Source organism: Sceloporus occidentalis, unplaced genomic scaffold, assembly GCF_023333645.1.
Source record: "Sceloporus occidentalis isolate IW3139 unplaced genomic scaffold, rSceOcc1.0.p SCAF_3, whole genome shotgun sequence".
NCBI lineage: Eukaryota > Metazoa > Chordata > Lepidosauria > Squamata > Phrynosomatidae > Sceloporus > Sceloporus occidentalis.
Window position 1 is genome coordinate 4,230,147 of NW_028316983.1, and position 24,152 is coordinate 4,254,298.

The 24,152-nt window shown below is 44.8% G+C and overlaps 1 protein-coding gene across 1 annotated transcript; it reads left to right on the forward strand.

Annotated features, from left to right (window-relative positions):
• Positions 1-23,700, forward strand: RBCK1 (RANBP2-type and C3HC4-type zinc finger containing 1). Its single transcript, XM_089513491.1, has 13 exons — positions 1-89; positions 7,252-7,318; positions 10,426-10,570; positions 11,746-11,839; positions 12,681-12,879; positions 13,450-13,592; positions 13,713-13,886; positions 16,037-16,197; positions 17,174-17,285; positions 18,598-18,777; positions 20,033-20,131; positions 21,367-21,510; positions 23,004-23,700. Exons 2-13 carry the CDS (start codon positions 7,297-7,299, stop codon positions 23,082-23,084), a joined length of 1,554 nt encoding a protein of 517 aa, XP_089369617.1. The 5' UTR covers positions 1-89; positions 7,252-7,296; the 3' UTR covers positions 23,085-23,700.
• The last annotated feature ends 452 nt before the right edge of the window (positions 23,701-24,152 follow it).

Below are 24,152 nucleotides of genomic sequence, written 5' to 3' on the forward strand. Positions count from 1 at the left end.
CCCGAGAGGCAGCAGGCAGAGAAAGCCAGGCTGCCCTGCTGAGCCCTCCCTGACTCCCGAGGAAACCTGCCCAGAAGGGAGGGACCCAGGTGAGGTTAGATCGGGGCCCAGGTCCGGAGGGAGGGAGGGAGGCAGAGGGGCCTTCCGGGGGAAGGCAGCCCGCAGGGAAGCGGAGCAGCCCTTCCACCTCCTCGCCCCCGACTCACAGGGGACTCGCCCGCCTGCCTGCCTGCCTGTCTTTCTTTCTTTCTTTCTTTCTTTCTTTCTTTCTTTCTTTCTTTCCTGCTCTCTCTCTATTTTCCTCCCTTTCTCCCTCTCTCTCTTTCCTTTATTTCTTCTCTTCCTTACTTCCTTTCCCTCTGTCTCCTTCCTTCCTTCTCTTTCCCTGTCTCGTTTATTTTCCTTCTTTCCCCCCCTCTCTCTGTCTTATTTTCCTTCCTTCCTCCCATCTCCTCTCTCTTTCCTTCCTTCTTCTCTATCTCTTTCTTTCCTTCTTTTCTACTTTCTGTCTCTTATTTTCCTTCCCTCCTTCTCTCTCTCTCTTTCCTTCCTCTCTTCCTCTCTCTCGCTTTTCCTTCCTTCCTTCCAATTCTCTTATCTTCCTTTCCTTCTTCTCTCTCTCTTCCTTCCTTCCTTCCTTCCTTCCTTCCTTCCTTCCTTCCTTCTCTCTCTTATTTTTTCCTTCCTTCTTCCTCTCTTTCCTTCATTCCTACTCTCTCTCTTATTTTCCTCCCTCCCTCCTTCCCTATAAACTACAATTCCCAGGATTCGCAGGGCAATTAAAGCGGTCTCAAAGTGGACGATTTCCGCCGTGTGTTTGGACCTCACTGAAAGAGAGAGAAGTTGGAGCATGTAGAGATGGGCGCCTGCTTCCTGAGGTCTTTCTGCCACTCTCTCTCTCTTGGCATTGCAGGCCCTTGAGATGCTGACCTGCTCCTTTTGGCCTCAGGGAGCATCCTTCTTCTTCTTCCTGCTGCCTTTGTCTCCCAAGGACCTTGCTTGGAGCTGAGCTTGCCACACTTTGTGCATTTGTGTCCCTATTATTCGCACACACAGCCTGCTTGCAAAGGCCTTTTCCTTGGAGGCACTTCCGCTTCATGCATTTGAGGAAGAAGACTCAAATCTAGGAAAGCTTAAGCTAATCACTTCTCTCTTTCTCTCAGGCTGCATCCACACTGGAGAAATAACCCAGTTTGGCACCGCTTTAACTTTTTCTGGCTCAAGGCTGTGGAATTCTGGGCTCTGCTCCGCTCTGGGCCCCACAACATACTCCAACTCCCAGAATTCCATAGCTTTGAGCCAGGGCAATTAAACTGGTGCCAAACCGGGTTATTTCTCCAGTGTGGATGCAGCCTTAGCCTCAAAGGTGCTACAAGATCCTTTTGCATGATAATCCGGACTAACACAGCCACATCTGCACTGCAGAAATAATGCAGTTTGACACTGTTTTTTACAGCCATGGCTCAATTGGAATTCTGAGATTTGGAGTTTTGTCAGATACTTAGCATTCTCTGGGCCATGACACACTCCAAATCCCAGGATTCCATAGTATGGAGGGGTGGAAGTTGAAAGCTGTATCCAACTGCATCATTTCTGCGATGTCTTTGAATAGTGGCTTTGCAGTTAGAGCTAACCATTGGCTTTAGACTTGAGTCCTTAGAGTTAGTTTCCTTCCTGGGCTCAGTAAGCAAAGATCTACTGCTTGCAACAGAGTCTAAGATCAGTATCTGTGGGTTTTAGTTGTTCTTTACCCTACAAGCCGAGTGGTTTGAGAGTTGGACTGCGACTCTAGAGATCATGAAACCCAATGGGTGACTTTGGGCAAGTCACAGTCTCTCAGCCACAAAGGAAGGCAATGGCAAACCTCCTCTGCACAAATCTTGCCAAGAAAACCCCAGGATAGGTTTGCTTTGGTGTTACCACAACCTTTGTGGTTCAGAAACGACCTGAAGCCACACATCAACAACCCCGAAAAGAGCTCCTAGCAATGGCCGCATTGTGTAAATATATGCACATAGAGATACACTAAAAGAGTGGCAAGCAATGGCTTCATTGTGTAAATATATGCACATGGAGATACACTATTCTGGCACTAATCAACCCCTGTGCAGAATAACAACTTTGTGCAACGTGTGTCAATGACTGGATACCCTTGTGCAAAGGGCAGTGCGCAACCACAATGCACAGTGTGCTATCACAGCATGAAGTGTGCTACAGCAGAACTGCTGTATGTGCAATGCCACTTCTGCTGCTGTCAGCAGAACAGAAGCAGAGTCTCCCTTATCCAAAATGCATGGGACCAGAAATGTTTGGGATTTCAGATTTTGGGGGATTTTGGAATACCTATCTTTGCATATATGTGCATAATGAGATCGCTTGGAGATGGGACCCAAGTCAAAACACAACATTCATGTAGGATTCATAGGACTTTTTCACATGGAGGAATGTGCCACTGTCCCGAAAGAAGAAGAAAGGGGAGGGGGGCAATCTGAAAATGCAAAAAATTACGTTGTAGCTTATCACATGCACAGACGAACACAGTGTCCATCCAAAAGAGAAAGCAGTGCGAATTTGAATGAACTCATCCAAGTAGACCACAAGTTGAATGTGAGTCAACAGTGCAATGTGGCAGCTAAAAAGGCCAATGCAATTTTAGGCTGCATCAATAAAAGTATAGTGTCTAGATCAAGAGAAGTAATAGTGCCACTCTATTCTGCTTTGGTCAGGCCCCACCTGGAATATTGTGTCCAGTTCTGGGCACCACAATTCAAAAAGGACATTGAGAAACTGGAGCGTATCCAAAGGAAGGTAACTAAAATGGTGAAGGGTCTGGAAACCATGAAGCCCTATGAAGAACAACTTAGGGAGCTGGGTATGTTTAGCCTGGAGAAGAGAGGGCTAAGAGGTGATATGATAGCCCTGTTTAAATATTTGAAGGGGTGTCATATCAAGGAGGGAGCAAGATTGTTTTCTGCTGCTCCAGAGAACAGGATCCGGAACAATGGATGCAAGCTCCAGAAAAAGAGATTCCAGCTCAACATTAGGAGGAACCTCCTGACAGTAAGGGCTGTTTGACAGTGGAACGCACTCCTTCCTCAGAAACTGGAATCTCCTTCTTTGGAGGTCTTTAAGCAGAGGCTGGATGGCCATCTGTCGGGGATGCTTTGATTTAGAGTTCCTGCATGGCAGAATGGGGTTGGACTGGATGGCCCTTGCGGTCTCTTCCAACTCTACGATTCTGTGATTCTATGATCACATAAGTACGTACCCATTGGCTTCTTGATTAGCGTGTTTGCACATGCGCAGGGAGCACAGGATCCCATGGCCGACAGTAATCCCATGGCCGAAATGGAGATGTATTTCATACTAACGCAAATGCAAATTGACTGTGAATTTGCAGTGGAAAAGGATTTATAAATTTGATATTTCTCCGAATTCATCTATTCCTGGGATGTCTCACGATTGCGTTTGGATTGCCTTCTGTTTGCGTTTGACGTCGTTTGAAAATCTTTTGCGAAATTATGTGAAATACCTTGGATGGCCCTGGATTAACCTTTGGTTAACCTTCCAATTTCCCCCGTGTGATAAAGTCCATAGACACATAGCCTGAAAGCGGTTTTGTACACAATTATTTTTGACAATTTTGTGCATGAAACAAAGCTTGTGCACATTAGGACCATGAGAAGCAAAGGCGTCACTGTCTCAGCCACCCATGGAAAAAGTCTCAGTTTCTGGAGTATTTCAGAGACACAACCTGTATAGCCATTGCACTGTCATGAAAAATTTGCCCCACATGTGTAGGGCAGCCTACACCTGTGTATGTTACTAAGAGGATGCTGGCTGTTATTGGCTACTTACCTGCACTCAAGGAAAACCTACTTACTCTTTCCCCCCACTTTCTTTAAACAATTTCTTGTCTGCTATTTTGACTCCCCTGTCCTGGAAAGTCACCTTATTCTTTTTCTCCTTGTCTCTCTCTTTCTGTCTCTCTTTATTCCTTCATTTCCCCCCTCTTCCTTCCCCCTTTCCTTTTTAAAATTATCACTCATCAAAGGTGCAGGTGGTAAATATGGGCCTCAGAAAAGGTGACTGGGGAGATCCCCACCAAATACAAGTTGTGGCTTGTATATAATCCTGTTTCTTTTGGCTGCCTCCGGTTTCATCGTACGCAAAAAGCGAGAATGGAGCCAGGACGGTTAAAGTAGAAAAATGGGCCAAATAACCGTTGGCCCTGGCTGCCCCTGCATTGCACAATTAATGCAGTTTGACACTGCTTTAACTGTCCTGGCTCCATCCTATGGAATCCTGGATTTGTAGTTTTTGTGGCTCCAGGGAAGGATAAATATCTCACAAAACTACAAACCCCAGAATTGCATTGCATGGAGTCAAGGCAGTTGAAGTGGTGTCAAACTGGATTAATTCTGCAGTGTAGATGGAGACTCCAATCCAGCAGGGCTCTTAACCTGGAAGAGGGTCTTCTTGGTGGTTGATCCTAAAAATTCCCTTCCTAGGGGTTGTTCCCACTTAAGATTTGAAACGATTTAAAATACAACGTTTTTAATAAAATCGATTCAAAATAACACTGTTCTTATCCCGCTATCCGAATCGCTTTGTTCATCGTTCCCATCTGGTTATTTAAATCGAAGTTTTTACCTGCAAGCGTTCCTACTTGGCATGAAATCGGTGTTTAAATAAAGCGATTCTTCTCCTCCATACCTTATTTGGAGCTGTCAATCAATAGTACGTCAGAATGACGTAACGTTAATCCGGAATATTTGGAAGCGATTTATCTTTTGGCATCGTTTCCATTTCATTGACTGTTTGTGAATTTAGCGAATTTAGGAAAGCGAATTTAGGAAACCCAAGCTCTTTCCAGAGGAACTATGGGATAGCTTTTGCATGACAGCATCCCCTCTTCATGTCTCCCAAGACAGCCAGGGAGAATCCCTTCAGAGAGCCCAGAGATCAATGAAGGAGGCTGCTGGAAAAGCAGGGAGGGAGCACTCTTCCCAAAGATTCTCTTTCCAGGGTTGGAGGAGAAGGCAGATTCCATTTGAGAAATGGAGGGAGAAAGGCTCTATCCCCCCCCCATTGATCAGAGCCCTTCCTTGCCTGGGCAAGATCAGATGCCTCCTCACGAGGAGCCTTCCCTTCCCTATCTGGGCGAGATCAGATGCCTCCTCGCGAGGAGCCTTCCCTTCCCTGCCTGGGCGAGATCAGATGCCTCCTCGCGAGGAGCCTTCCCTTACCTGTCTGGGCGAGATCAGATGCCTCCTCGCGAGGAGCCTTCCCTTCCCTGCCTGGGCGAGATCAGATGCCTCCTCGCGAGGAGCCTTCCCTTCCCTGCCTGGGCGAGATCAGATGCCTCCTCGCGAGGAGCCTTCCCTTCCCTGCCTGGGCGAGATCAGATGCCTCCTCGCGAGGAGCCTTCCCTTCCCTGTCTGGGCGAGATCAGATGCCTCCTCGCGAGGAGCCTTCCCTTCCCTGCCTGGGCGAGATCAGATGCCTCCTCGCGAGGAGCCTTCCCTTCCCTGCCTGGGCGAGATCAGATGCCTCCTCGCGAGGAGCCTTCCCTTCCCTGCCTGGGCGAGATCAGATGCCTCCTCGCGAGGAGCCTTCCCTTCCCTGCCTGGGCGAGATCAGATGCCTCCTCGCGAGGAGCCTTCCCTTCCCTGCCTGGGCGAGATCAGATGCCTCCTCGCGAGGAGCCTTCCCTTCCCTGCCTGGGCGAGATCAGATGCCTCCTCGCGAGGAGCCTTCCCTTCCCTGCCTGGGCGAGATCAGATGCCTCCTCGCGAGGAGCCTTCCCTTCCCTGTCTGGGCGAGATCAGATGCCTCCTCGCGAGGAGCCTTCCCTTCCCTGTCTGGGCGAGATCAGATGCCTCCTCGCGAGGAGCCTTCCCTTCCCTATCTGGGCGAGATCAGATGCCTCCTCGCGAGGAGCCTTCCCTTCCCTGTCTGGGCGAGATCAGAGCCCAAGCGGGCAGGGAATGCCTCTTTGAGAGGAGCCTTCCCTTCCTGCCTCTCCTCCGTTAGAAATGGGCTCTCCCCACACAGAGGGGAGGTTGCAATCCACCGGCAGATGCAGGCGCTTGAGCAGCCGGGACTTCAGGCGCTTAAAGCGCTGAAGAGATTAAGCGCCTGTAAACCATTTAAATAAAAAATAAAAATAATCCTTATCTCTTATTGAAAGACCACAGCGGACAAAGGGGTGAGGGAAGCAAAAATGGCGACAGCCATGACGGATGGGGACAGAAAGGGCAACTCCCCCAAGGCCAGCCTCATCGCACTCGGCTCCTCCCATCCATCTAACCCGATTTCAAAGGTTGTCGTTCCTATTTAAATGCTCCGGTTCCTAACTCGAATCAATGGAAAAACGTAGGTTGGACCCTAGTGTTTTTTTAACACGCGTTAAATGAGGAAAACTCGATTTAAATTTTTATCCCGCTCTACGATTCGATTTGTAGTGGGGACGATTGCGGGTTGCTCTAGAACCGTTCTAGGTTTAAATCGGATCCTAATAGGAACGCCACTCCTTGGATTCGATTCAGAACGCGGGGTTTCATCTAGTGGGAACAACCCCTTTCTGCTCCTAGAAAGCTTTTGGAGAAGCAGCTTTTCAATAAAACAGCAGGAACCCCTTCCTCTCCAGCCCAGAAATGGACTTCCAGGTTTCTGTGTTTGTATGCAATTTTAGAACATTTTTAGCAGTATGTGTGCCCCTCATGACTCTTTAAAATTTCCCATTCTCATTGGAGAGAATAATGAGAATGGCCATTGCTTCCCAAGTTTTGGCATTCTGAATGTTTTGGACTTCAACTCCCAGAAGCCTCAGCAAGCTTGGCCAACAGTCGGGAATTCTGGGATCTGAAGTCCAAAACATCTGGAGGACCAAAGTTTGGGAACCACTGATTGCTAGACAGATCAGTTGGGTTTAAGGAAATCCAAATCCAAAGCCTAGACAGATTGGATGTAAGAATGTTTCTTCTGCTCCTTATGTATAAAGCTGGGAAATGTGTTTTTCTTTTTGTTTGTGGGTTTTTGTTTTTGGGGGGATTTTTTGGGGCTGCAGCTCTGAGGATCTCACAACTGGGGGATTCTGGGAACTGCAGTGCAGAAATAACTTTTCTAAGTTCAGATGCCATGCGCAGATGCTCCAAAAATGGGCCCAGCCAGTTGTTAGGAAATGCAGTGGTATTGTCCAAAAGGAGATGTGAAACAATACTTTTTTGTCTTTTCTGTTTCAAGCAGACTTTGAATTCTTTGGTTCTGGATGCAGCTGGAACGGCAGCGTTTATGGAGGAAGCAACCAGAAAAGGTGGGATTGCATGCGGCATGAGGTGTGTGTGTCTGTAGTAAGGAGTGCATGCAGAGGAATTGGAAAAGGGGCTTGGGAACCATGTTTTCCATTCTTTCTTGCTGGGTGGGGGGCACGATTCACGAGATGCAGAAACCCCACAGAGACAAATGGGCATAAAAGAGATACCACCTAAACATTAGGAAGAGCTTCCTGACGGTCAGAGCCATTCGACAGTGGAAGATGCTGCCTTGGAAGGTGGGGGAACCTCCTTCTTTGGAGGCTTTTAAGCAGAGCTTGGATGACCATCTGTCAGAGGGAGTGCTTTGCTGGTGTATTCCTGCATGGCAGAATGGGGTTGGACTGGATGGCCTTTGGGGTCTCTTGCAACTCTAGGTTTCTATGGAGTTTATCACATGGGGGAAATCCTGTGCAGAAACAGGGGTTTAAATCGGAAAACACCTGCAAAAGCGGGTTGATTTTCACATGGCGTCATTGTTAAAGTGGTGTTAAGGCAAACGGAAAGTAGACGGAAAGTAGACAAAAGCCGATCTTTTTTTACTTTCAGGAAATCCCAAGAGTAAAAAGTAGTGGCTTTTGTCTGTTTTCTGTTTGGGTTAACACCACTTTAACAATGACATGTGTGAAAAATAAACCCACTTTTCATGTTTTTTCCAGCTTTTAAATCCTGTTTTTGTACTGGATTTCCCCTGTGTGATAAACTCCTATGATACTATGATGCTATTAGGGGGCATAATGCCATTAAGTGTAACACTTGTCATGATGATGGCAGTGTTGTTAAGCTTGATAACATCCAAATATTAACGAGCATCGCATAGAGGATGACATTCAAGTGAAAAATGCGGGAACTGATGTAACAGGTACAAACATGTTGCTGCTAAACAGCAGTATTGCTGATATCCAACATCCAGCATAGAACAATACACTTCAAAGGTTACTGTGGATCGTATTAACACTATACAAGATAAACTAACCAATATACAATTTAATCATTCTCCACAATGATTCACAACCTAAACTTTCAAGGTAATAAAAGACTTAATCTAAAAGGCGAGTTGTCCAAGTTCATATACATGAAAGCACCTTGCAATTCAACATGGATCAAAACTGTAAATGCATAAACAGTCAATGAAAAATTTCGTTTTTGAGGGGGGGTTAATAATTTTTAGTAATATATAAGAGCAAACAAAACAAAGCAAACAACATAAATGCACAGTTACAATACTATCTCAATCTACCCATTCCCTTCCCCTACATAAAGTACAGTACATTAAAAGAATTGACTTCTCATCCCCAAATCAAAGACAATATAACAAAAGACAAACTTCCCTTTATAGCTGCACTATACTTATATCTTCTGGCTTAGAATCTTGGAGAAAAGAAAGAAAAACTAGTCTTCTCATTTGCTAAAACAGATCTATACTTAGTTTATTAAGATTTGTTGTTGTTGTTGTTGTTTGCCTTCAAGTTGTTTCTGATTTATGGCATCCCTAAGGCGACCCAGTCCATCTGATGATTAATAGCATATGTCAAACTTCTGCTTTTAATTTTAATATTTGTTTTACTTCCCATCACAAAAAACATTAGCAAGGATAACTTGAATTTTGATACTACTAATTTTACTATGCCCCCCCCCCCAATTCTTTTATTTGTTCACTTTAATACAGTAAATGAAAAATTACATAGAAAATGAATCAAATGAAGGTAAGTGCAATGGTAGCCAGTCCAGATCTATTTCAACCAACAAGTCTTCTTATTTTTTAATTAATTGATTTTTTATTTACCTAATTTCTATGCCACCTCTCTCCCAGAAAGGGACCCAAGTGGCTCACAAGAGAAAAACATTTTTTAAAACTTTACTATATGCTTCTTGACGGAACAAAGAGAGTACAGAAGATCCTGGGTGCTATCATTTCTGTTTTGCCACATTAGGCATCTCCACTTGAATTTGCAAAATTCCCTTTGTGTTCTTCGATGCCTATAGCTTGCTGTCATGTATTTCTTACAGATGGGATGACATACTCCAGTCCAGTGATGGTGAACCTTTTACAGACCGAGTGCCCAAACTGCAACCCAGACCCCACTTATTTATTGCGAAGTGCCATATCCCTCTGGCTTTCTAGTAAGAAACTCTGACAGACTCTGTGCTAGGGCTACAGCATGTGTGCCCACAGAGAGGGCTCAGAGTGCCACATCTGGCACACGTGCCATAGGTTCGCCATCACTGTCTATCAGTAACACACTTGTACCTATTACTTCAGTTCTAGCATTGTCTTTTCAGGGGTTTTGTGGTTCTGTTGTCTCAGATTCAAGTGAAAAATACCAAGTTGAACAAAAAGAGGAATATGGACGCAACCACTCTTGTACAAACAGTGCTGTCACCCTGAGATTCCTCCCTCTGCCTTCAGGACTGGAGAAGAGGGACCAGACCCGGCCACTTTAATCCCAATCCTATGCCATTTAGAGTTTAGGAGGTCAAAAAAGAAGAGGGCTGCATCTACATTGCAGAATTAATGCCGTTTGGCACTGCTTTAACTGCCATGGCTTGATGCTATGGAATCCTGGGATTTGTAGTTTCTCTGCCTGAGAGTGCTGGTGCCATAAGAGTAATAGAAGTAGCAATTATAACAATAACAACAGCAACAATAATAACTTTATTTATTTCTTGTCTCTCCTCAATGCTCGGCAGGGTGCAACATGTTAAAACACAAGCCACAAAAAAGAAAACATAAAACCAACAGGCAAAATACAATAGTATGAAACCATTAAACTACACTCATATAAGTACAGTCGGCCCTCTTTACCCATGGATTTTTTGTTTACGGATTCAAGCATTCATGGCTTGAAAATATTCCAAAACAGTATAAATTCCAAATAGCAAACCCTTATTTTCTATTTTATATAAGGGACAGTTTTACTATGCCATTGTATTTAATGGGACTTGAGCATCCACAGATTTTGTTATCCACGGGGGATCCTCGAACCAAACCCCAGTGAATAACAAGGGCCCGCTGGTGTTGAACTGCATTAATTCTGCAGTGCAGATACAGCCGGCATTGTTGGGCTGCGTCTGAACAATGGCCACCTGTCTTCTTTCTCCTTCCCAGCTGAACAACAGGCCCTGAAGTTGTCCGAAGCTATCCGAGGAGGAGATGAGGAGGCAGCCCAAGAGTGTGCCGCCTGGCTGGCTGAGCGATGCCTCCCAGTCACGGTGCAGGTGAAACCCGAACCCCGTGCCAAGCGTGACATCAGGTGATTGCGCAGCAGCTGGCAAATTGCCAAGAGCTGAGTTGGCACAGCCCAATGTGGGGCTGATTTTGTGGGGGTCTCAGTTCAGCTTGTGATCTGTTTAGAGGAGAGCTGGGTCATAGCAGTGGATCTGGCTGGGTCATTCTGGGGGTGGTAGTGCCCCCAAAAGTAATTTACCCAAGCTTTGGGTATGAACAGGGGCAACTTCCAGCAGACAGACATTCTGTGTGATGTCTTTTTAAAACGGGTGGACAACTGTGGCGGGCCAGCTAGGATCACCCCCCTCCCCCCCAAAATGCAGAAACATCCTTTGTAATGTTGACCGGAGTGGATATCATGTCACTCCCTGCTACCATTTCGGAGGAGGATATGGAAAAGGATGCACAGGTTGAGTCTCCCTTATTCGGAATTCCAAAATCCAAAATGCTCCAAAAATCCAAAACTTTTCTCATGGGTGGCTGAGATAGAAGACACCTCTGCTTTCTGATGGTTCAGTGTGCACAAATTTTGTTTCATGCACCAATTTATTCAAGATACTGTGTATAAAATGACCTTCAGTCTCTGTGTATAAGGTGTATATGAAACATAAATGAACTCTGTGTTTAGACCTGGCCCCCATCTCCAAGATCTCTCATTAGAAAGGGCCGGGGTGTTGCATTGTTTTAAAGTGTTTGAAACATTTTTATCTTTCTAACTGTATTTTATTCTTCTAATATGTAATTTGTTTTAATATTGTAATAATTTAATTCTATTTTAATGTTGGTATGTTTTAAATGTACTGTTTTTTTAATATTGTAAGCCACTGGAGTCTCAGTTTTGGGGAAAGGGCAAGATATAAATAAATATCATTAACGATTATGATGATGGTGGTGATGATGCATATGTAAATATTTTAAAAAACCACATCCAAAACACTACTAGTCTTAGGCGTTTTGGATAAGGGACAATGAACACCTTCTTTTGGAGATAAGGGTTTTGTGCACTTGTGCATGTTGGAAAGGCTTTGGGTGTGATTTTAGGGCAGTTTGCATCTGAAAGTTCTGCCGATAATATATATTTTCAAAACTGGGGCTGAGGGGTTTGGGAGAACAAGTGGGAACTTTAGGGGCCAGATGCAGCCTGCAACCTGCTCCTTCCTTATCCATTTTAAAAATGCCTTAATTCCTGTCTTCTCACAGGCTGTGGGTAGGTGTGGAAGATGCCCACATGCGCACCGTCCCTATATACCTGAAGGTTCAGCCCTGCATGACCTTGGCATCCCTCAAAGACATGGTAGGGACTTTTTCTGTGGGTTTTTGTGGAATGAAACGTGCTGTGCAATGTGAGCTGGATGGCTTTGCTATGTTCCTAGGCTGGGAAGGCACAACCACTTGGGCGAGGAATGTTTTCCACATGCAATGGCATGCAAGTTTCATCTGGGATGTGCTTTGCTGTTGCTCTCAATAGCCATTTGGGCCAAGAAGGTGGAGTTCTACCAGGCATTGTGCAATTGGGAAGACACTGGTTGTGCAAGGAGGCTTTGGATACTTCCTTGAGCAACTGTAGAGAAATGACTTAAATCTTGTGTAATCCCTAGTTATGCAAACCTTTTCCACCGAGAGGATTCTGTTCCTTGATTACTGCAAAGAAGTGAGCCATGCCTGCAAATGCTTCCCAGCCTGTTGCAAGAATGTCAGCATATTACACACACAGAGTGCTGAGTAATTTTCAAGTGAACGGGGGCTAAACTGCATATGACTTTAAATAGGTACCAGGAAGTTCAAGAGTCCTTTCTTTTTTTGTACCCAGATGCATGCCTTTGATCTGGACTGGGACCACTGGGCATAGAAAGGGATGTTAAAACAGAGCTCTCTGACAGACCAGTCTGAATACCTCACAAAACTACAAATACTACAGGATTCTGTAGGATAGAGCAATGGCAGTTAAAACAGTATCAAACTGCTTAAATTCTGCAGTGTGGTACACCTTCTATAAAAATAGGATTGGCCCCTTGAGGAAGTTCACTGCTCCACTAACATGAAAGCCATTCACTGCCCCTGTTCCTTGGTTTCTGAGACCACCCCGAGTTCCACCTCTTGGGATTTACTGAGACTCACCCTTTTTCACGGTTCAGATGTTCCTCCACTACGGTTTCCCTCCCAGCATACAGAAGTGGGTGGTTGGACAGAGGCTGCCTGGAGACCACGACACTCTTCACTATCATGGCATCCAGCGAGATGGGGATGCCGTTTACCTCTACCTCCTTTCGGCCAAGGCAGCCAAGCTGAGCAAAGACACCTTGGAAAGGGACCATCAACGTAGGCAGCTGGAAGGTGAGTCTATGGGACAATTTGGTTGGGGACAGCTGGGCAAGAGAGGCGGTGGAGGGATGGCATGGTGGAAAATGTCAAGAAACCTGCCCTTGAAACTGTGGGTGACACCATAAAATCTTCTCCAGTGCTGCCCAGTGTAGCACTGAGAGGTGGTTGGTATAGAATTGGTGGGGTAGAAAACGTCATCAAGAAGCTCTCAATTAAAACTGCAGGGTGGAACCATAAAATCTTCTCCAATGCTACTCTGTGTGGCACTAGCTGAAATGTGACAGTGGAGGGTCAGATAGCTGGTTCATCCTTGCAGACGTGATCCTCCATGTTCACATTTCTTCCCCTCCAAATACTTCTAACATTTGTGCATCATGAAGACACTTTGAGCTTTGAAAGCTTGTGTGATGTATTTTGCATCTTTTTGTGGGTTTTTTGGATTTTACTAAAAATATTAACTTTGAGGCCCACATATAGCCTACAGGGCATACTTTGGCCATCCTTGTTCTACACCCAAACTTAGCAGGATGGGCCCTGTTATCCATCCTTTTATATTTATATTTATTTTTGCCTTTCCATTAGAGTTGGGCATTAAGGATGGCATCCTGGTGCCCCGAGGGGTGGCAGAAGCAGCAGCCCTGACTCCAGAGGAGCCCTTGGGCCTTCCAGATCCCAGTGCAGAGAGGAGTGACACCGCTTCACTTCTTCCGGTGATGCCCCTAAAGGTAAGGGAAAGCGAGGTGATGGGGCATGAGAAGAACATGCCACTCCCAAGGTCTGTTCTCTTCTCCGAGGGGTGTGTGCCCCATCACGCTCCTTCCTCTCCTGTGTGGACGGTATCCTAGGTTGGTTGGGAGTGCCCCACCTGCACCTACATCAATAAGCCTACATGGCCTGGATGCGAGATGTGCTGCACGGAACGGCCCAAGGGGTACGTTATGCCAGAGGACTACCAGCCGGATGAAGAGGAGATGGAGCGGATGCAAAAGGAGGAGGAAGCCACTTGGCAGTATGAACAGGTGAGAGTCACTTTAGCCTACTGCATGTTGCTGGACTGCAAGTCCCATCAGCCTTAGCCAACACAGCCAGTGGTGAGGAATGCTGGGAACTGTGGTTTGGTGAGATCTAGAGGGCTGCAGTTTGCTCTAGTGAGCATTTTCATCTAAATCAAGGTGTACTTATCCACATTGCTCTAGTACCCCCCCCCCCTTTTTTTTTTTTTTTTAAAAGAAGTGGGAATGACTTCTGGGAGTCATGTCTAGCTTTGCTAGGAAGGAGAGCATTGAACAGTTGGTGAGAGTGGGGAGGACTGATGATGGGAAATGTCTGGGGTTGCCCACTCTGTTACCATACATTGTTTTGGTGAAGAGATAATTGCAGCTAGTATTGTTCATAAATTTATTTATTTATTTATTATATTTATTTGTATCCCACTTTTTTCCTGGGACTGGGACTCAGAGCAGCTTCATAGCATTAAAAATTAAAAACATAAAAAATTAAATAAATAAATAAATAAAAGTAAATTGAAAAGGACTTAAATTATTACAATATTAAAACAGATAGTTATTAAAAGAATAAAATATATTTTTAAAAGATAAAACTATAAACAAAAGGGGGGAAAAACTAAACAAATTTTAAAAATGGTCTACCATCCCAGCCTCTCCTTATAGCAATTCCTTAAATGCCTGTGTGAACAGGTAGGTCTTCACCTGCCAGCGGAAGGCCATCAAGGATGGAGCCATTCTGATCCATTCCCTGGGCTGGGAGTTCCAGAGTCTAGGGGCAGCCACCAAGAAGGTCCTCTCTCGCGTCCCCACCAACTGTGTTTGTGATGGTGTTGGGACGGAGACAAGGGCTTCTCCAGAGGATCTCAGAGTCCGGGACGGTTCATACCAGGAGAAACGGTCTGCCAAATAGTGTGGACCTAAGCCATGTAGGGCTTTGTAGGTAATAACCAGGACCTTGAATTGTGCCCGGAAACAAACTGGCAGCCAATGAAGCTGTTTCAACAGGGGCATTGTATGGTCTGTGTAATCTGCCCCTGTTAACAGCCTGGCAGCAGCTCTTTGAACCAGCTGAATTTTCCGAACACTTATCAAAGGCAGTCCCATGTAGAGCCCATTATAGTAGTCCAAATGGGATGTTACCAAGGCATGTACTGTGGGCATATCTGGCTTCTCAAGGAACGGGTGCAGCTGGCGCACAAGTTTTAAATGTGTGAAAGCACCCCTGGTCACAGCAGAGACCTGGGCCTCCAGGTTCAAAGTTGAGTCCAGGAGTACCCCGAAACTGTGAACCTGCGTCTTCAGTATGAATGTGACCCCATCTAACACAAACTGGGTCCCTATTCCCTGATCTGACCAGGAGCACCTCTGCCTTGTCTGGATTAAGTTTCAATTTTTGTTTGCCCTCATCCAGTCCATTACTGAAGACAGACACTGGTTTAGGACCAGGACAGCCACTTTGGATTGAGGTGGGAAGGAGTAGTAGAGTTGAGTGCCATCTGCATATTGATGACACCACACCTCAAAACTCTGGACAACCTCTCCCAACGGTTTCATGTATATGTTATACAGCATAGGGGACAACACAGAATCCTGAGGCCAAAAGTCAGGAGGTTGAACAGGAGTCCCCCCAGCACCACCTTCTGGGTTCGCCCCTCTAGGAAGGAACGGAACCACTATAGAACAGTACCTCCAAGCCCCATCCCAAAGAGGCGGCCCAGAAGGATACCATGATTGATGGTATCGAAAGCCGCTGAGAGGTCCAGGAGAACCAACAGAGACACACTCCCCCTGTCTAAGTGGTGCAAATCTAGATGCGGAGAAGTGAGTCTAAGCTGGGTAAACAAGGGAAGAAGAGGGATGCACTGATAAACAGTTGGGGGCTGTTTCCAGGTGTCAAATCATGATGGAGTGTTGGAAGTCATACAGATGTCTTCCCTGAGTGGTGATGGATGTGACTTCTGACAACTGAAGTCTGCAGTGCTGAACAGTGTCATAGCACTGCATATCAACCTGTTCTAGGCTGAGCCGTATGCCATCCCTTGACTTAACAGAACAACCGCTGAATACTGGGGGAGCTGTGTTTTGTTGCTTTTGCTCTTGCATTCATTCATTCATTCATTCTTTCTTTCTTTCTTTCTTTCTTTCTTTCTTTCTTTCCTCAGGCCAGAGAGCAGCAAAAGCAGAAGAACTACCAGGAACTCCTGCAACTGGATGGGCAGAGTTTGGTGCCAGCCGATGAGGCTGTGGAGTGCCCTATCTGCTTCATGGCCGTAGAGCCTGGCGAGGGGGTGACCTTGCGGGAATGCCTGCATTCCTTCTGCAAGTAAGCTCTGGAGCAGGGCCTTGTCCATAGGTGCCCCATGGCCCACTGGAGAGATTTGTTTCAGTAGCAGTAGAACATTTATGGCATTAGTTCTTGGAACTTGGCAAGTTAAAATCAAATGATGGCATTTATCTAAAAATGATGAATCCAATTAAGAAAATTAGATAGTAATATGTATATTACTTACATGTGAAAACAACCATGGTGTAGTGTTTGATAGTTGGACTGCAACTCTGGAGGCCAGAATTAAACTCAGCCATGAAACCCACTGAGTGACTTTGGGCAAGTCACACACTCAGCCTCAAAGTAAGGCAATGGCGAACCTCATCTGAACAAATCTTGCTAAGAAAAACCCAGGATAGGTTCACCTTAGGGTTGCCATAAGTCAGAAACAACTTGAAGGCACACAACAACTTACATGTATGTATATATGTGTAACATGTGCATATAACTTATAAAGTGGAAAGTAATGGTAATGTGGAATGAGTACTTATAACACTTATTTAAAACTATTTCTCTTTTGTTGATTTGTTCCTATTATACTCAGTGTAGATCAGGAGATGGAGGGGGAGTAGTTTTCAAGCGGAAGAGCTACATTTCCTGGGGAATGATAGAAAATGGATTCCAACACATCTAACTTTCCAGAGTCTGTATGCAGTAGTGGCATCTGGTGGCTCCAGGTTCAACGAAGGGGAGCATAATAAACCTGAAGAAACACTCTGGGTTGTAGTCCAAACTGTATCAGTGCCAACACTGTTTTGAGGGATGGGGCCTTCACCTTGGAGACCTTCAAATTCAGAAGAAAACCTAAATTCACCATCTGTGGTGACGGGAGCTGTAGATGCTGCTAGGTAGAGGAAGGCTGCTATAGATTCTGCCCTATTTTTCCTGGGAGTAACCACCAAGAAGGCCCTGTCCTCCATTGCCATTGACACACTTCCTGCATTTCCATCACTGTTTCTCCTTTACCCTGCAGGGATTGTCTGAGAGGAACTATCTTGAATAGCCAGGAGCCGGAAGTCCATTGCCCTTACATTGATGAAAATTACTCCTGCCCATCAGAGTTGCTGGAGCGTGAGATCAAAGCGGTAAGTATCCAGGCAGGCATGGGATGCAGGAGGGATGGCTCATTTTTCAGAGTCCTAGAGTTGAAAGAGACCCCACAGGTCATCCAGTCCAACCCTATACTGCCATGCAGAAAGACACAATCCAAGCACTCCCTGTGACAGATGGCCATCCAGCTTCTCTTTAAAAACCTCCAAAGAAGGAGACTCCACCACTCTCCAAGGCTATGTATTCCACCATCAAACAGCTCTTACCATCCAGAAATTCTTTCTAATGTTGAGATGGACTCTCTTTTCCCATAGTTAGCATCCATTGCTCTATGTCCTAGCAGCGGAAAACAAGCTTGCTCCAGCCTCAATATGACAGCCCTTCAACTATTTAAACATGGCTATCTTATCATCTCTTAACCTCTTCTTCTCCAGGCTAAACATATCCAGCTCTCTAAGCTGCTCCTCATAGGACCAGACCTTTCACTATTTTGTATGTAAAGAGATCTTGTAGCATCATGAGACTAACTGAAAGAAAGAAATTGGCAGCATGAACTTTTGTAGAAGCCCTTGCAGTCAATTCCTAAAATCCTGCCAGAATAGGCTTTTCACTTGCTGCAGAAAGAGGAGGAGGAGGTCACCATCCTAACCTGCCCAACGCAGCAATCCCAAAACTTTGGAGAAGCTGCAGAGATTACCCTGTCCTGTGTTCTTACAAAATGTGCCTATGAAGGTGGTGAGCCACAGAGAAGGGCCTTCCCCATGGATCATAATGCCCAGATAGGTTTATATAGAAAGATACAGTATTTCAGATAGCCAAGAATCAAGCTGTTAAGGGCTTTATGGATCATCATCAGCACCGAGAATGAATAACCGATTCAATGTCATTAAGCAAACTTTGCTTAGCAGGGATTTGAGGTCAGCCCCACTTTTCAATCCCCTATCTCTAAGTCATTACACCACCCTTTCTTTCTCAAAATTGATTTTTGCTTATTAAAATTATCTCCCCACTTACCAAACATTTGTAAGAGCCTGCAAGCTTACTCATGGTTGCCATCTTGTTAGTTAGTCAGTCCCAGCTGCTGTTGACTTATTCAATCAATAGTTGAATTATAAGGTAAATTCTGTTGATTCAATGAGTCTAGTCAAGAATAACAAGAAGATTTAGACCTATAAATGTCTGGTGAGCATCACAAAATCCCAGGGTAGTGGGTTTCACAGGTAAAAGAGTTTCCACAGGTTACTTCTATAGGCAGATTCCTTGACTTAGAAGCATTACTACACTGTCAAGGCAATCCAGTCCTCCATCAGGGATTTCCTCTGAGGTGCTCCTATTTTGATCCTGTAGCTGCTGAGTGAAGCCGAGTATCAGCGCTTCTTGGACCTGGGCATCTCCATTGCTGAAAACCGCAGTCGTTCCAGCTATCACTGCAAAACCACAGATTGCCGGGGCTGGTGTTTCTATGAGGATGACGTCAATGAGTTTTCTTGCCCAGTGTGTCAGAAGGTGAACTGTCTCCTTTGCCAGGTGAGGTGCCATCCTTCCAACAAGAGAGAGGTGGCAAGGTGCATGCATGCGTGCACAAATGATTCTGGAAATAGTGGAAAGAAGGCCTGTGGGAAGGCTGGCTGGCTGAACGTTGTGTTCAGACTCAGATGTAGTTTATGTAGTTTACAGCACTTCGTAAATAAAGGTTAATAATAATAATAATAATAATAATAATAATAATAATAATAATGTAGTTCCCCAAGAATTTGCTTGGTACAAAACACTGACATAAGTGAGTGCTATAATATATTTATTTTATTATTTATTGAAAGCATTTTTCTTTTGTCTCCCAGCCCACTAGGGCTCCCAAGGCAATGAAGAAATAAAAACCAATTAAAACAGTACAAAGAACATATTAAAATACATTAAAATGCTCTTTAAAAACTCCAAGCTAATGCAAAAGAGTAACTGACAAGGTAATTTATACAAACTAACCCTTTCTATACATTTGGATAGCTGTTAATGTTTGGCCGTGATGCTAACAAAGACTATAGAACCCATCTGCCTGGTAGCAGTCTCAATTCACTACACTTAGGGATTCTGGGAGATGTAATCCAAAAGGACAATGTTTCCAAGCTCTAACAGCAGGAAATCTTAACTATAAACAGATGTAGCTGGACTTCTGAAGCACTTCTAGAGCTTTGTCAGTGGGCAGGATAGAGATAGTAGAAAAAGTAGTTCCAGATTAAGGCACATAAATGCAAGGCAGAACTTATTAGACAGTTTCCATAACTGTAGTGTGACACTTCTGAAAACAGTAAGATAGCCGAAGTTGGAGAAGGTTGAGGAGACTTACCCTTCTTTGTCGAGGGAGTTAAATATATTGGTGCTTAAGCCATGGGGCCTCTCCTGTAGCGAAACGTAGGTAATTAACAGCCCATGTAATGTAGTGGTTTGAGTGTTGGACTGTGACTCTGGAGACCAGGGTTCGATTCCCAGCTTGGCTACGAAACCCACTGGGAGACCTTGGGCAAGTCACACTCTCTCAGCCTCAGTGGAAGGGAATGGCAAACCTCCTCTGAACCAATCTTGCCAAGAAAGGTTCACCTTAGGGTTCCTGTAAGTCAGAATCGAGATGAAGGCACAGAAATCTGTCATCTGAAGTGGATGAATGGGTCAGCTCTGTTAAGAGACTGTATAAATGCCCTGTGTGTGAGGTCCCAAAACAAGTGTTTAATAATAACCTGGGTGAGGGAGGAGCAGAGCCAGGAACCCAATAGTGTCTTCTCTGCAGGCGATCCACGAAAACATGAATTGCAAGGAGTATCAAGATGACCTCCAGCTCCGAGCTCAAAATGATCAGGCTGCACAGCAGACCACGCAGATGTTGCTGGTGAGAAAAGGCCTGTGTGATGGAAGAGAGGGCATGCCCATAACATTCACAATGTCAACAAACTGGGAAGGGCAGCTTATATCTTAAAGGATTCAAAAACGTAATAGATTGGAGAGCTGGGCCGAAGCTAACAAAAGGACATTCAGCAGGAATAAATGTAGGGTTCTATGTTTGGGTAGGGAAAAAAAATTCAGAGGCATAAATATATGATGGCCAATACCTGGCTTGGCAACATTGCATGTGAAAAAGATTAAGCCATCTTTGTAGACCACAAAGGCAGCAAGAGAGGCTAATGCAATTCTAAAGCATATTCTCCAATCCTGGTCTAGGTTCTTCTCTCTTAATTCAACCTATTTGGTGGTGAGGAATGCATAGGATAAGCTTGTGGGCTACCCTGAGCTACTTAAAAGGGGCAAGAAGGTGTCAGGATGCAGTTATAAAGACTTAAAATGAGGACTAGTGTATGTGAACGAAAGCATGACAGATTTGAAGCTGTAGTCCAAAACAGATATTAGGAAGAAAACTGAAGACAGTGGGATGTGTTCTTGTGTGTGTTTTCATTTGCAGTTTTCTCTGTTTTGTTAGCTGGATGGACAGGACTTCTGAGGAAATGTGTATAGAATGGCAAATACGGGTTGAGTCTCCTTTATCCAAAATGCTTGGGACCAGAGTGTTTTGGGTTTCGGATTTTGGAATATCTGCATGTACATAATGAGGTATCTTGGCAATGCCAGCCAAGTCTAAACACAAAATTCATTTATATTTCATATACAATATTTTTCATACTAATAGCCTGAAGATAATTTTATACACAATATATTTTTAATAACTTTGTGCATGAAAAAAAGTTTGTGCACATTGAACCATCAGAAAGCAGAGGTGTCACCATCTCAGCCACCCATCTGGACAATTTTAGAGTATTTTGGATTTCAGAATTCCAGATAAGGGAGACATAACCTGCCATTTCAGGAGTATTTTCTCAGTTCTGAGTAACTGAAAACAGTCTGCTATTGAGAACTGGTTGTCAGTCAATCATCTGGCTATCCCAGTTCTCTGGCAAACAGATATTTATCCCCAAGAGTGCTTGGGTGCAGGTTATGGGAATATTCAGGCATGCAAAACCTCTGCTACAGCTCCAGATGTCATTAAATTCCTTATTTATCTGCTAAGCTTCTCTACACATGTTTGGAAGAGACCCAGTTGATACCACCTCACTGCTCTCCCTTCCCTTTCAGAAAATGGTGCAGAACGGGGAGGCCATGTACTGCCCTATGTGCAAGATCATTGTCCAGAAGAAAGATGGCTGTGACTGGATCCGGTGCACCGTCTGCCACACAGAGATCTGCTGGGTGACCAAAGGCCCACGATGGGGCCCAGCGGTATGTACTGATGGAGCACACCACAGACATGGACCTTCCCTGAACTGGAAGTTATAGGGTCCTTTTAGGACCCTTTTGTTGTTTTTTTCTTATGGCAAGCCTATCATGGCGTTTTCTTGGCAAAATTTGTTCAGAGAAGGTTTGCTATTGCCTTCTCCTGAGGCTAAGAGAATGACTGGCCCAAGGCCACCCAATGGGATTTGTGGCCGAGCAGGGATTTGAATCCTGCTCTCCAGAGGCATAGTCCAATGCTCAAACCACTATGCCACACCGGCTCTCTAAATATGTTGTTCTTGGCGTGTGCCTTCAAGTCATTTCCAACATAGTTACCCTAAGGCAACCCTATCATGGGATTTTCTTGGCAAAATTTGTTTGGAGGTTTGTCATTGCCTTCCCCTGAGGCTCAGAGGATGTGACTTAGAATCAAAGAGTTGGAAGAGACCACAAGTGCCATCCAGCCCAACCCCCTTCTGCCATGCAGGAACTCTCAATCAAAACATAGCTGACAGATGGCCATCCAGCCTTGGTCAAGGCCACCCAGTGGGTTTCATGGCTGAGCTAGGAATCAAATCCTGGTCCCCAGAGTCATAGTCCATGGCTCAAACCACTACCCCACACTGGCTCTAGGGACATCATCATCATCATCATCATCATCATTATCATCATCTCATTTTTAATCCAAAATTGGGGCTAAAAGCAGCTTGCAGTTTAAAAGAACAACACAATCAAAAGCATACAAAAGTGAGCATTAACATTCTATTACAATATTAAAACACATAACCCATGGAGTTCTATTAAGAATACCAACTGCCTAATCATCTGGGTTAAGTGCAGATGCTTAAGTGCATAACTCAATTAAAGCTTTATGGCTTTGGAAGCTCCACTGCTCCTTTACACTTACATGACCAGGAATGGATGAAGTACTGACCAGTGGTGCTTGTGCCACAGCAAGGATGTCTTTGCAGCCTTCAAAGTTTCCACAATTCCTGAACTATCTGCTTTCTTCCTTCCCTTTGCAAGAGTAAACTGTCTCTCCTGGAACCTCCAGGAGCATGACAGTAGCTTTTGCAGGATCCAGAGGGCTCTGCGTTGTCTTAATATATATATAAAATCATTGAAAAGTGGGCTTCTCACTACTTCCATTTTTAATTGCTTTGGGAGTTTTGTCATATTTTGGCTGTCATTGCAATCCCTGGAGGCTCCCGGGACAGAAAATTGGCTCTTGTGCTTTCTTTAGTTGCCTATCCATATAACAGTTCTACAGCATAACTTCCTGCTCTTGACACTATCTATCTTCCTTTGTTTCAGTGTTTATTTCCATTTTATTCTGTGTTTCTGATGTTGACCTTTTCTATAACAGGAAGGCTGCACAGCTTTCCGCAGTACCCTCCCCTGATCTTCCTCTGACTCCTACTTAAATAGCCTTGTGGCGTTTCGTGTGAGATAACTTCACATGATTTAACTCTTTGCTGCTTTGTCTTCCTTGTTCCCAGGGCTCTGGCGATACTAGTGGAGGTTGCCGCTGCAAGGTGAATGGCGTTCCCTGCCACCCTCACTGCCAGAACTGCCACTGATGAAGAACGCTCAGTGTTGGCATTTGGAAAGAACGGGTTTTCTTGCTCACAGATGGGGATCCATGCCCAGGAGGGGAGCTGGTTATTTACCAAAGCTAAATTTTGGGTAACTGGACTCATCCAAAGTCATGCTGAATTAAACATTCAGAATTTGTGCTTTTGGTTCCAAGCACTCAACAACCTACAGACTGATCCTCCATATAAAAAGGCTCATTACTTCATTTTCTAAATACATGAGGTCTGGAGAGGGTGATGTCTCTCCTTGAAGCATGTTATTTTTGCAGAACTTCAGGTGGCTGTTGCGGATAGTAGCTTCACCTAGTCTTTGCAGAAATGTTTTGGACTCCTCTTGCTCTACAAACAGCACAAGCTTCCCTTTTTCTCCGCTCCTTCTTCACAAGTAGCATTACATTCTGCATCCTTTGAGGCTATCAGCTGAGGACTGAACATACTTCGGCCACCCCATGGGTGTTCAATGAAGCTTTTGGATCCCTTTATTATGAGATCAGCATTACCCTACAGTGCACTAGAACCAGGGTTTGGAGTTCTGGTTTCACTACAAGAAAATGCCATCTAGATTTGCCCTAATAAAGAGGTTTTTAAGAATTCAACAGCACCATTTCTCTCCAGACTGTTATTTGCAAGGTACCTTATCTTGCATCACTGAAAACTAGGCTGGTGTGGGATAGAGCTTTGGTTTGAACAGTCTTGTTTTCACCATCTTCTGTCAGCCAAAATTATTTCATTATTCATGTGGGTTTATGTGGTTGGAATCCTTTCAGCATCTAGACATTTGTAAGTTCCCCGGTTGTGCATTGTACAGAGCAGCACGTCAGTGGTGAACGTTGCACATGCAGATGCCCGTGAACATGTTTTACTGTATATACTCATGTATAAGTCTAGAAATTTTAGTCAGAAAATTGACTCCCAAACCCTGGATCGACTTATGCCTGGGCCAATGTGCGTACTGTAGTTTAACACTTATTTTTTAAAAAGCCATCTCCTGGTGAAAGGCAAGAGCATAATCTGTCCTGGAAGCATCTGCTGGAATTTTTTTATGTTCTTTGA

Excerpts from the sequence above, each read along its gene's own strand:
- RBCK1 (XM_089513491.1), top strand. The coding sequence starts at position 7,297 with ATGGAGGAAGCAACCAGAAAAG. Across the intron at positions 12,880-13,449 it reads TCAACGTAGGCAGCTGGAAG|AGTTGGGCATTAAGGATGGC; the intron begins GTGAGTCTATGG and ends CCTTTCCATTAG. Across the intron at positions 20,132-21,366 it reads AGACCACGCAGATGTTGCTG|AAAATGGTGCAGAACGGGGA; the intron begins GTGAGAAAAGGC and ends CTTCCCTTTCAG.